At 36.3% G+C, this 14,049-nt stretch overlaps 1 protein-coding gene across 4 annotated transcripts in view; it reads right to left on the bottom strand.

Annotated features, from left to right (window-relative positions):
• The window catches only part of HPSE2 (heparanase 2 (inactive)), a 781,878-nt gene that overhangs the window by 247,748 nt on the left and 520,081 nt on the right, over positions 1-14,049 (bottom strand). For all 4 annotated transcript variants that reach the window (XM_051824058.2, XM_051824060.2, XM_051824059.2 and 1 more), the window contains one exon: positions 8,783-8,954. In XM_051824058.2, coding sequence (XP_051680018.1) covers positions 8,783-8,954 — 172 coding nt within the window. The remainder of the gene's footprint in view (positions 1-8,782; positions 8,955-14,049) is intronic.

Below are 14,049 nucleotides of genomic sequence, written 5' to 3'. Positions count from 1 at the left end.
ACCCCCCAAATGTAAACATCTTCATGTTCATGGATTTGAAGAATTAATATCATCAAAATGTTCATACTACAGAAATGAACTTACAGATTTTATGCAATCCCAATAAAAATACCAACAACATCCTTTTAAGATCTAGAAAAAAATATGCTAAAATTCATATGGAAACACAAGAAACCCTAAATCACTAGATCAATGTTAAAAATCAAAAATACAACCAGTGGCATCACAATACTGAACTTTAAGACATGCAGGGCATTTATAATCAAAGCAGCCTATTACTGGTACAAAAACAGACATGCAGACCAATGGAACAAAGAAATTCCAGAAATCAATCCAAAAATCTACAATGAACTAATCTTTGACAAAGGAGCTATAATCAATCCCTGGAGAAAGGACGGTCTCTTCAACAAATGGTGCTGGGAAAACTGGGTCTCAGCATGCAGAAGTATGAAAAAGGTCCCTAACTTCCACCTTAAACAAAAATCAACTCAAAATGGATCAAGGATCTAAATCTACAACCTGATACCATCAAATTACTATAGACGAACATTGGGGGAACTCTGTAAGACATTGGCATAGGCAAAGACTTCTTGGAATAGTGCCTTGAAGCACAGACAATTAAAGCCAAATAGACAAATGAGATTGCATCAAACTTTGAAGCTTCTACAATGAAAAGGAAACCCTCAGCAAAGTGAAGAAGGCAATCAACCGAATAGGAGAACATATTTACAAACTATGCAACTGATAAAGGATTAATATCCAGAACCTATAAAGAGCTCAAGAAACTCAATGACAACAAAACAAAAAATCCAGTACAGAAATGGGCAAAGGACTTGAACAAGCATTCTTCAAAAGATGAAATTAAAATGGCCAAGCGACACATGAAAAAAATCCTCCAGATCAGCAGTCATCAGGGAAACACAAATAAGAACTACAATGGGTTTTCAGCTCACCCCAGTAATAATGGCTCTCATACAGAAATCAACAAACTATAAATGCTGGTGAGGATGTTTGGAAAAAGGTACCCTAATCCACTGTTGGTGGGAATGTAAACTAGTATAGAGATTGTGGAAGGCAGCATGGGTATACTTTAGAAAGCTGAAAATAGTTCTCCCATATGACCCAGTCATCCCACTTTTGGGAATTTATGCAAATAAAATGAAATCAGCATATGAAAGCTTTATCTGTACACCCATGTTTACTGCACCTCAATTCACAATAGCTAAGATATGGAATCAACCCAGATGTCCATCAACTGATGTCTGAATAAAGAAATTGTGGTATATATATATACAGTATGGAATATTATTTGGCCATAAAAACTGAATGAAATCTTGTCCTTTGGAACAAAATTAATGAAATTGGAAACCATTATACTTAGTAAAATAAGCCAGTCCCCAAAAGACAAAAGACAAATATCATATGTTTTCCCTGATCTATGGTAACTGATAGAGTACCAAAAAATGTATTATATAGGAGTGAAACTGATATTTTGAGATTCCCTGATTGTTTACAGCCCTTGTCTCTACTGTTGAGGAACAGTGTCCTTATCTTCGCTTTATTTGTTGAACTCTTTACTTAGTGTAGAGTTAATCTTAAGAGTATAAAGTAAATTGAACATAGATTATTGTAAAACTTGAGAGGGAATAAGGGATTAAGGAGGAGGAAAGGTGAGAGCATGGATGGGCAGGAGTGTAGGGTGGAAAGTATCACTATGTTCCTAAATCTGTATATATGAAATACATGGTATTTGTTCACTTTTTAAAATTTTTAAAAATAAATAAATTTTAAAAAGGTAAAAATTAAGGTAGTTAAGATAAAAGTATCATTATATAAATAATACATACAAATTAATAGAAGAACTGGTATAACCCTAAAAAACAATTCTTCATGATTTTAGATAAAAAATAAATGACAGGCTAGTGCCAGTTTCCAAATGAGGAAATGGAAAAATAAAGCAAGCATTTTATTATGTACTTCCCATTTTCTAGGCAACATGCTATGCCCTAAAGATGCAAATATTCTATCTTGCTGCTAATGGAATTATATCCTACCTGGGAAGACATTCCTGTCCACACCTAAGTAAAAGGTCTTAATACTTGGTTTGCTCTAAAAATGATAGCTAATCATTATAATTATTAAAATCACAGTTTATTCAAATCACTGCACCATGATTCACAATTTTACAATTCATAAAATTCATAATTTTACAATTATACATACAACTTTTGTGTCAGTTTAGAGTCGAATGTTGAGTAAGACAGATATTACTCATTCAGCAAGTGTTTATAAGTCACATAATGTATTCCTGGGTTCTGAGAATGAGTAAATCATACTAGTCTTGATCCTAGCTTCCAGTCTATCAAGGGAGGCAGATATATAGACAAATAAGTTATCATCAATTTGGTAAGTGCCATAGCAGAAAAGCAAACAAAATGCCATGCAAGGACAGAGGAAACCATAAATCTTGCTGAAAGATGTTTGAGATTTAGGGAAAGAAGAAAAATGAGAATGTAGCAGAATACTCATATTCCTAACAAACTGACAGAAAATAAAAAGGTGTAAATGTAGAAAAATATTATAGGAGCTTCCAGAATTTGCATATACTTCAAGGTAGCCAGAGGGCAGGCAGTGTCAGGGGACATAATGGCTTTTTGAATGCAAATTTAGGCAGGTACAGACCCTAAAGGCCAGGAGTACACCCCAAAGAGTTTGGATTTTAGGCAACAGTGACTTGACCAGATTTTGCGTTTAAAAAAAAACCTCAGAAATCTATATGGAGAGATTATTAAAATCTGAGGCTAGTTATACAAAAATTATTTAGGAGTAATAATGGTAAGGTTTAAAATAAAAATGCAAAGATAGTATATGAGTGAAACTAAGAACTCACAAATAATACTACTTAATAACTGATTGAGTATGTGTACAAAAAGAGGACTGAATTTTTAAATGGCTTCTAGTTTTAGCCTCAAGGAAAATGCTTATTGTGTTATTAACCAAACTTGGGATAAAAGGAAATAAGACAACATAAATTTGGAAAATGTTCAGCTCTTTTCATGGTTAACAGAATTCAAATTTAAATAATCATTCAGCACTGTCTTGTAGTAATTAAAATAGAATGAATTAACAAAAACGACAAATTTCTTGTTGTGGGGTATTGGGGCAAATGACATGCTAATATATTACTGCCCTGCAACCTGGTAAAATTATTCTGAAAAGAAATTTAGCAACAAATATAAGAGCCATAAGAATTATATATGCTTTGATGAAGAAACACAACCTTTTGAAACATATCCCAAGGATATACTTCCAAATAAATAAAACATCTATTCATAAAAAAGATGCTTATAGCTGTGTTATATATTACAGGCAAAAACTGGAAACAGCCCTAGTGCCCAATACTGAGGGAACGCTTAGGCAGGATTTTGGTACACTGATGCAATGGAATATTTTATTGCTATTAAGAATGACAAATATGAGAACTATGTAGAAAAAAGAAAGAAGCCATATGAAGCAATGAGTGAAAAATGCAGAATTCAAAATGATGTATATACAATGATCACAAGTGGTAAAATTATATCTATATATAACGGAAGCCCTAGAAAAGACTGCAGAGCTGGTAATTTAGAGGGCTGAAATTTTCATTACTGTTCCTTAGAATTGCTGGGAATGTTTATGTATTTCTAGTTCTATTTCACTATATATTTAGTACATATACATTAACAAAGATAAATCTCCATGTATTTTCTGGTACATAAAAGAAAGAAAAAGTGCTCATCAGCATCTTTCCTTGCCCTGAGATATTTTTGTTCTTAGTCTCTTGAGTTATATTTTAGTTTTGGAATGTAGCAGAAGTGGAGCTCACCATTTGCTACCATAACAACCCAGTCACAAGCTCATTTATTTCATCTCTTGCTTATTATTTTGTCCCAGTTTCTTGACTTATGCATAACAAACCATCATCTATATGTTCACACTCACACCATGTACACAAACGAGGGTGCCCTAATTATACTTTATATACTAGGTGCAGACTTCTAAGTAGGACTGTTTAATCTTTTTACAGAGACATATTTGTATCTTATCTAATTGTCCCTCAATTTAATGAAGGTCATCCTTCTGGATTCTATCTTTTCTAGCCTTAAGGACTCTGCACATTGACTATATTCTCCCTCTTTTGTATCATCTGTCTCTTCTCAGAAATATCTCTTCAACCTACAAACTTACTAAAATATCTCTCATATTAACTGGGGAAAATGTCCTCACCTTCCTTGACCACACATTTCCCTGCTTTCTTTCATATTAAAACTTTCTCTGAATTGTTATCTACATTACTGTACCCAATTTCTTACTCCACATTCCTTCTTCAAACTACTGTAATCTGTTTTCAGTTCTCAACATTCCTTTGAATTGTTTCTCAAAGTCACCAACACTCTACATGTTCCCAAACCCAAAGGCACTTATCTGTCCTTGTGTTGCTTGGCTTACTGATCTCCTAATAGCACTCCCTTCTTATCCAGAGCTCTCTCTCTTTGTTGCAACTCTTAATCTCCTTTTCCTCTCACCTCTGAGGCCATTCCTCTTTCTCACATCTCTAAATATTCAAGTTTTCTCAGGGTTCTTTTCTAGGCCTCTTTCACTGCCCTTTTTATACTTTCTCTATCTTGTCTCTTCCATTCCCATGACTTTAAAACCTATCAACATGCAAATGACCCCAAAATTAATGTCTCTAGCAGAGAACTTGATCCCTTGATTCCTATTCAATGTTATATTTGACATCTCCATTTAGATTCAAGTCTAATAAATATAACACAAAGATCTAAAGTCATGATTTTTCCTTCAGAACCAATAACTCCCTAGTCTTCTCATCTCTGTAAATGACATCTACCCAATTAATTACACATGGGTGTCACATCATTATACTGTTGTATAATATATCATCAAGTTCCATGGATTTTACCCCCAACATATATTCCGCTGCTACTACCTTAGTTCGGGACTATCATTATAGCAACAACCTTCTCTTCTCACTGATTTCCCTGCTTTCTTTCCAATCAATTTCCCAGAATTGATACAACATACTTTTATGAAAAACAGATTCCCTTCCCTAGTTAAAAAAAATCCAATATCTTCATGAAAGCACTTAGAAGAAATTGTAAGCCCTTTATTATATCTCCAATCTGATATATAACATGACTCCTACTTAATTATCTACTATACTGTTCTCTAGCCAATTTAATCTCCTTTTTCATCTTAGGAGCCTTTGTATACACTTTTCTCTTTGCCAAGAATATTGACACAATTCACTTCTCATTTTGTCTACTTAACTCCTAGATTAAACTTTAGATTAAGTCTTAAACACCTTTCTCTCACAAATGTGTCACTACTTTAGAGAACCCTTCCATGACTTCCCTAAGTCAATCAAAGCCCAGCCCTTATAGTCATTCATAGCATAATATATCTCTTCTTGATATTGTTTTGGTTTTAAATTTAGTTGATTAATGTCCATGTCTCCCCTACCATAATGAATAATCCATGAGAGCTAAACAAATATATTTCTATTTGTTGTTGTTGTTTATTATATTCCCAGTTCCTTACACGGTACCTGGTGTACTGTAGTTACTCATGAGACATGTTTACAGATGAATGAATGAATTAATGCCATGCCACCAAGAGGACATTATGTGTCTTATGAGAATATAAAAATTGAATGATTAAGGAAAAAATGATAATCCAAAAGAAATTTATGTGGACTTAAACAATGGAGTTGTTAGCTTTGCTTGATAATATATCTACAAAAAGTGAGTAAAGTTCTATACATGTATCCAAGAATCTAGTGTTATTCAATTCTTTTAAATAAAAAAAAAAATTTACAGGGCTCAGGATGTAAGTGATTTACAACCTACGTTGCAAATAGAACTATGAGGATATGATAAGGCTCTCTAGCATGTAACACTAGAAAAATGTTCTGGATATATTCTTTTTATTAAATGAAAATGAAAATGGTTTTATTATATCTCAGTATGACCCTTTGCAATCTGTACTTCGTGTTGGCAAATATTTATATGTGGTACATGTTAATACATCAGAATAAGACTGTGCTTTTATTAAAGGTAAATACATATCTATAGCCACTGTGCCTCAAATGTATGCAACAATTACATTCTTATCAAAGGATTTTGTAACTGTTGGGTTGATGTTTGTCTTTTGACCAGTCTTTGGTCTTCTTTAGGTGGATACTGTGTCTGCAAAATCTAGCAAAATGCCAAGTAAATGGAACTGGTCAATAAATAGCCACTGAATGAAAAAGCAAAGTTCTATATATGTGGTCCTTATCCCATAAGAGACAAAATGAAAGCAATGTCTTCATCCACTATCCTCCTCCCCACATATACACACAATAATTCAATGTTCAATTAAAGTATGAAAAGTAAAGCCCACATTTGCATTTGTGAATAGGGACCAAGTTCCACAGCAAAAGGGAAATTAGTCTGAGAGGAAAAAGGATAAAAGAGAAGGGCAGGGGAAGAACAGGAATTGAAGTAAGAGTGCAACAACATTTTATAGAGAGAAAAACATCTAAAATTAAATTTCAGGTTAATGTTGTTACCATGTAAATCATTCTTCTTTCTCAAACCTTGGCTATGTTCATAAGAATAAGTAACCAGAAAAGGGAGGAGAGTTACCAAGGGCTACCAAGCCATATGGTTCATTCAGCTGACAGGTTCCTCTCTCCATATGTCTGTTTACACTTATATAGTATTTCTCTAACTTCATTTGATCTGTGCATTTCACCAAAAAATATTTTATTCATCTTTGAATTTTCAGAATTACTATACCTATTCCTATGACAACGAATTACCATACCTAATCCTACTATATGACAATTAGCATACCTATTCCTATTACTATGACAAGGTACCACACAAAAGTGTGCACTTTCATGCACAGGATATGTGTTCCAGATTAACTCTCAAATCTCCCAATCTCATTGTTTCTACCCTTCCTGCTCTGGATCCATCTCCGTTTGAGGCCTTGGATTCTATCTTCATCCTTCCTCACATCACCATGGCTCTTTGGACCTTGATTCATCCTCTTTACTAGCAATGCATTCATGGTCAATGATTTCCTCTGACCCTGCTTAATTGGGTACCTGGATGTCTCAATTTTCAGTTTGAGCCTGATTAACCAGCAGGACTGAGGCAGAAAGCATTTCACATAGTGCCATGTCCATACCAATACTTTAAAAATGATTTTGAGATTCAGTATATGAGGAAACAGCAAAAAGTCATGAAAAATGGAAGTAAAAGGTAAGTTTATTTTGGCACAAAAATTTTTGAAATCCAGGTATACAAGAAGTCTTCATAAAGTTCATGGGAAATTCATATTATGAAAAAACTATGCATGGGTTTCAAATATTTTTGTACCAAATAAACTTATCTTTTATTTACATTTTTCACAAATTTTGAGCTACTCTCATAAATCAAGTGGTAGCAATTCTTCAGAATAGTTGATCATATATTTACCAGTTCAGTTGTACTTTACCCTACACATATCTGTGGTATCTCAAAAAAATTTTTTTAAAGATTTATTTTTCTTGAGAATCAGAGTTACAGAGAGGAGAGGGAGAAGGAGAGGGAGGGGGAGGGGGAGGGGGAGGGGGAGGGGAGGGGGAGGGGGAAGAGAAGGGGGAGGGGGAAGAGGAGGTGGAAGGGGAGGGGAGGGAGAAGCGGAGGGGAGGGGAAAGGGAGAGAGAGATTGAGAGAGATTGAGAGAGAGAGAGAGATTGAGAGAGAGAGAGGTGTTTTCCATCAGATGGTTCACTCCCCAGATGGCTGCAATGGCTGGAGCTGTGCCGATCTGAAGCCAGGAGCTTCCTCCGGGTCTCCCACATGGATACAGGGACCCAAGGACTTGGGCCATCTTGCACTGCTATCCCAGACCACAGTAAAGAGCCGGATGGGAAGTGGAGCAGCTGGGACTCAAAAACCAGCGCCCATATGGGATGCTGGCGCTTCAGGCCAGGGCGTTAACCCGCTGCACAACAGTGCCAGCCCCTCTCAAAAATTTTTAAAGGTTTATTTATTTATTTGAAAGAATTAGAGAGAGAGTGTGTGTGTGTGTGTGAGAGAGAGATTTTCTATCCACAGATTTACTCCCCATAGGCTGGGTTGGGCCAGTTGGGCCAGGCTGAAGCCGTAAGCTTCATTTGGGTCTTCCATGTGTATGGCCAGGGGCCTAGGGACTTGGGCCACCCCTCTGCTGATTTCCCAGGCCATTAGCAAGAAGCTGGATTGGAAGAGGAGCAGCCGCCCTCAAGCAGGTGCCCATATGGGATGCCAGCATCACAGGTGATAGTTTTACTCACCATGCCACACTGCCAGCCCTAGTTTCTTAAATTTTTAGTTTAGCTTGTTGGACAAGATTTTTTAATCTTTACTTTCAGTAAGACGTCATGAAAATAGAGTACTTTTTTCTTTTTAAAAAATATGCAATGATTCTATTAAGTGTAACATTATATGTTGTTTTTTAAACAATGCTTCTTTTTCAAACCTATTCTACACATTGTGATCTCTCTACTCCATCCCACTACCCTCTGGTGACTCCGAAAGACCTGGAGAGGTACGTTCTTCCACTATTTGATGGAGAATTCTTGATTTAGAGAGGGGGAAAAAAACCCTTCTTAATTCCAAAGACTGAAAATGACGAGGAAAAAATACAGATACATTAGTTCACTACTTTTAATGAGCAATATAATATTCAGTTACATAATCTCACTCACCCATCTAGGAGAGCAATGACATTCTTCCTGGGCCGCCCAATATTAGGGCCATACAAGCTGGCTCTGGAGTAAATCCGGATGGGCTGCAGCAGACTCTTCAGCTGGATGTAATCCTTTCCCAATTGGCTGCCATTTACTGCTCGGCCATGCATGCTCCGATAGTTATTTGGCTCTAGATTAAAAACAGATATGTAAGGTAGAGTTGAGAGGGATGATGCCCTGCCAACCCTTTCTTGTCCACAGATCTCACTGCCTTTTTCTTAACAGCTTGTACAAAATAACAACAATAACAAGCCAGTGAGTTATCCTAACTTGAAGAACCATCCCAACCAAAAGGTCAAATTAGTAATGCCTAATTTTCCTCTTTATCCATTTTAAAACTAATCTTTATAAAATACCACTTATTACACAAAACAGACCATACTGATTTTCAGTTCATAATGATGTACTGGATTGCACAGTATTACTCCAAATTTATGTCTAGCATAACTTCAGAGTTTGGCCTTATTTGGAAATAGGTTTTTTGAATATGTAATTAATTAAGATGAGGCCATGGATTAGAGTGGGCCCTAAATCCAATGGCTGCTGCCTTTATAACATAAAGGAGAAGGAAGATCAGATATACAGGCACACAGAAATCCATGTGATGATGGAGAAAAAAACTGCAGAGATTCTGCTATAATAAGGATTTCTGGCAGTCACCAGAAGTGGAGTGAACAATTTTGAGCAAAATACTCATCCCTTGCTTCCATTAACATGGTAGTTCTGTAGAGGGCAGAGAAAATGCTGAGTCATTATTTCTACAGCTGGAGAGGGCAGTAGATTTGGAATGGATTCCATTTCCTTAGTGAAGGCCAACGACTTAGACAGTTTGACTTTGTGAAACGGGAACTGGAAAGACAGAGACTAATAAACTTGTAAGAAATTTAACAGGGAGATTTGGGGAATAAGACAGCTACAATGAGTCTTGATAAGCTCACTGTACTACTTTAATATGGAAAGCAACAATGCTTAGGAGAGACTAAACAGGATTCCAGTTCACCACACATTCCCAGATGAATGTGAACTAGGACACTCACAGAGGAGACATGAGAAGGCATATCTGAAAGTAGAAGCCAGCCAGATTGGAAAATGGCCTAAATATTGAATGTGTTCCCCAACCCACAAATATATTGACTGACAAAAGACAGAAGCCCTACTGGCTCAAGGAAATTAAGTACAACCTCTGGTCAATCATTGGCTTACCATTAACTTATACTGACTCAAAGGCAAACCCCTGGGAGGCTAGCCTTCAATTTTTTAAATGAGAAAAACAAATAAACAAGAAAAAGCTTAGGCAATATCAGTAGCTACACAATGCAAAGCAGACAGACTCTTCATAATTATTTCAGATAGTTCACTAAACAAATAAGATGTAACAATAACAACCTCCGCAGCAATGGATTCAGAATTCAGTTTCCCCAGTGTATTATCTAACACGCATACTTTTCAACAAAAATTATGAGGCATGCATAGAAATATGTATGACTCATATACAATAAAAAACAGGCAAACAGGTAATCAATAGAAATTCTCTTAGAGGGACTAATTATTGTTAGACTTGGCAAAAAAAGGAACTCAACACTGCTATTAGAATATGTTCCAGGGCTGGTGCTGTGGCACGGTGGTTTAATCCTCTGCCTGTGGCACCAACATCATATCTGGGCGTTGGTTCTAGTCCCGGCTGCTCCTCTTCTGATCCAGCTCTCTGCTAAGGCCTTGGAAAGCAGTAGATGATGGCCCAGGCGCTTGGGCCCCTGCACCCACACAGGAGACATGGAAGAAGCTCCCTGTTCCTGGCTTTGGATAGGCCCAGCTCTGGCCATTGTGGCCATTTGGGAGTGAACCAGCAGATGGAAGACCTCTCTCTCTGTCCCTCCCTCTCACTGTTTGTAACTCTACCTCTCAAATAAATAAATACATCTATTAAAAAAGAATATGTTCAAAGAACTAAAGAGAATAATAAAGAATTAAGGGACAGTATAATGTTATTGATTAATCAAATAGTAATATAAAGAAATAGAAAAACTTTAAATAGTCAAATGGAAATTTTGAATGGAAATGATTCATCACATATGGAAGAACATAATATGATTAACAGTTGAATTTTTTTTTTTTTGACAGATAGAGTTAGACAGTGAGAGAGAGAAAGAGAGAGAGAGAGACAGAGGGAAAGGTCTTCCTTCCATTGGTTCACCCCCCAAATGACCGCCATGGCCGGTGCGCTGCGCCGATCTAAAGCCAGGAGCCAGGTGCTTCCTCCTGGTCTCCCATGGGGTGCAGGGCCCAAGCACTTGGGCCATCCTCCACTGCCCTCCCGGGCCACAGCAGAGAGCTGGACTGGAAGAGGAGCAACTGGGACTAGAACCCAGCGCCCATATGGGATGCCGGCACCACAGCGAACCATGGCGCCAGCCCCAACAGTTGAATTTTTATCTGACACAATTAAAGTCAGTAGATAATAATGTTGAAAGAAAATAAAGTGTTAACCAAGAATTTTAAAAGCAGCAAAATATCCTTCAAAAGTAATGAAACGATGTAGATATTCCAAGAAAAGCACCGAAGAGAGAGAGATCATTATGAATGCACCTGCTTTTTAAGAAATATGGGTGTAATTCCTTCACATTGAAAGGAAATGATACCATACAGCAACTCAAAGCAACACAATGAAATATAAAACATCAGTAGTGGTAATTACAAAGGTATATATGAATATAAAATTATTCATTACCTTTTGTTTACTTGATTTAAAAGACCCATGCATGAAACAAAAACATTAAACTGCATGAAAAACTGTATTGTTGATTTTCTAACATGTAAGATGTAATGTTTAGAATAATAATGGCACAGAGAAAGGGGAAGGGAAATTATGTAGAGGCAAAATTTTTATATTAAACTGGGTTTAAGATATTGTTACTCTAAATTGTGATGAATTAAGATGTCATATAAGAAATTACTAAAAGTTCATAAAGCCAAAAAATGAAAACAGTGCCTTAGGCAGTATTTCTTCTGCATAAAAAGCCAGTAAAAAATAGAGGAAGAAAAATTATATGAAATAAATGGAAATTTATTTCCATTTATTTATCCATTTATGGAAAAATAGCATATGTAAATTCAACCATATCAACAATTAAATATCAATGTATTAAACATTATAAAATAGCAGAAAGTGTCACAGTGAATTTTAAAAATCTAAATAGGGAGACATATTTTAAATTGAAAGACACAAATGTGGGGCTGGCATCGTGGCTCACTTGGTTAATCCTCCGCCTGTGGCGCTGGCATCCCATATGGGCAGCGGGTTCTATTCCTGGTTGCTCCTCTTCCAGCTCTCTGCTGTGGCCCAGGAAGGCAGTGGAGAATGACCCAAGTGCTTGGGTCCCTGCACCTATGTGGGAGACCAGGAGGAAGCACCGGGCTTGTGGCTTTGGATCGGCGCAGTGTGCCGGCCATGGCGGTCATTTGGGGAGTGAACCAACGGAAGGAAGACCTTACTCTCTGTCTCTCTCTCTCACTGTCTACAACTCTACCTGTCAAATAAATTAAAAAAAAAGAAAGACACAAATGTGTTGAAAGTAAAAAGATGAAGAAAGATACACCAAGCAAACAGTAACTTTAAAAAAGCAGGAATAACTGTACTGATGTTAGGTAAAATAAACTCTAAGGAAAAAAAGTAAAAAATGCGGGACATTTTATAATGATAAAAAGGCATTTATAATGAGAACAAAGGCCTCAATTTATCAAGAAGAAATAACAATTATAAACAAATGCAAACCTAAGAAAAACACCAAAATGCATGGGTCAAAGTTGATAAAAAGAGAAAAATCAACAATAATAGAAGGATACTTCAATATCACTTCTCAATATTAAATAAAAACAACTGAACAGAAAAACAGAAAGGATATAGAATACTAACATTATTAGCTACCCTGACTTAACTGACATCCACAGAAAGCTCCACCCCAAAACAGCAGGATATGCCTTTTTTTGTTTGCTAGGGTACAGAGTATATCTTTCAGTACAGACCATATGCTAGGCCATAAAACAAGTCTTATAAATACAAAGGGATTAAAATCAGGTCATGTATATGCCATGACCATAATGGAATTGTACTAGAATTCAACAACAGAAATTTTGGAAGTCCATAAATATTTGGAAACTGAAAAATAATCCATAGGTCAAAAAAGAAATTATAGAAAAATTAGAAAATACTTAGAATATCAATGAAATTACAATATATGAGAAAAAATGAGATGAAGCATAAACAATACTTAGGAGAAAATTTATAATACTCCTGTATTAGAAATGAAGAATGAACTCAGGGCTGGCGTTGTGGCATAGGTTTAAGCTGCCGTCTGTGATGCTGGCATCCCAAAGGGTGCCAGTTCATGTCTAGCTACTCTACTTCAAATGCAGCTCCCTGCTAATTAGCAGCAGCAGATGGCCCAAGTCCTTGGGTCTATGCCCCCATGAGGGAGATCCCTAGAAGAAGCTCCCGGTTCCTGGCTTTGGCCTGGCCACTGTGGCCATCTGGTGAATGAACCAGCAGATGGATCTCTCTCTCTGTCTCTGCTTTTCTCTAACTCTGACTTTCAAATAAATAACTTTTTTAAAAATAAAAAGAAAGGAAGAATGATCTCAAATCAATAACCTAATATTCTATCTTAAGAAATGAGGAAAGTATGAAAAACTAAAACCAAAACAAGAAGAAGGAAAGAAATAATAAAAAATAGAGTAGTGGAAATCAATGGCAGAAAAATCAATCAATGAAAGCATAAGTAGGTTCTTTCAAAACACCAACAAGTGACATCCATATAGTTAGATAGGCCAAGAAAAAAAGGAAACAATCCACAGATTGGCAAAATTGGGAATATGAGGGAACACCATAATAATTAAATTGATAAGGAACTATTATGAACAACCTTATGCTAATAATTCAGATGACTGACGTGAAATGGAAAATTTCCAAGACAGACAAATCACCATAATTGGCTTGAAGAAAGAAATAGAAAATCTGAATAGACATTTAACAAGAAAAGACGCTTATTTAGTAAATAAAAGTCTTTCACAAAGAAAGCCCAGACCCAAATGGATTAATTGTTAAATTTAGCAAATATTTAAAGAAATTCCTGGGTAGAGCAGGAGTGGGGAGAGACAGAGAGAGCACACGCGCACGTGCAAGAGAGAGAGAGAGAAAGAGAGAGAGAGACAGAAAGAGAGAGAGATCT

This window comes from Oryctolagus cuniculus, chromosome 15, assembly GCF_964237555.1.
Source record: "Oryctolagus cuniculus chromosome 15, mOryCun1.1, whole genome shotgun sequence".
NCBI classification, from domain to species: domain Eukaryota; kingdom Metazoa; phylum Chordata; class Mammalia; order Lagomorpha; family Leporidae; genus Oryctolagus; species Oryctolagus cuniculus.
This window is presented reverse-complemented; position numbering and strand designations above follow the sequence as displayed.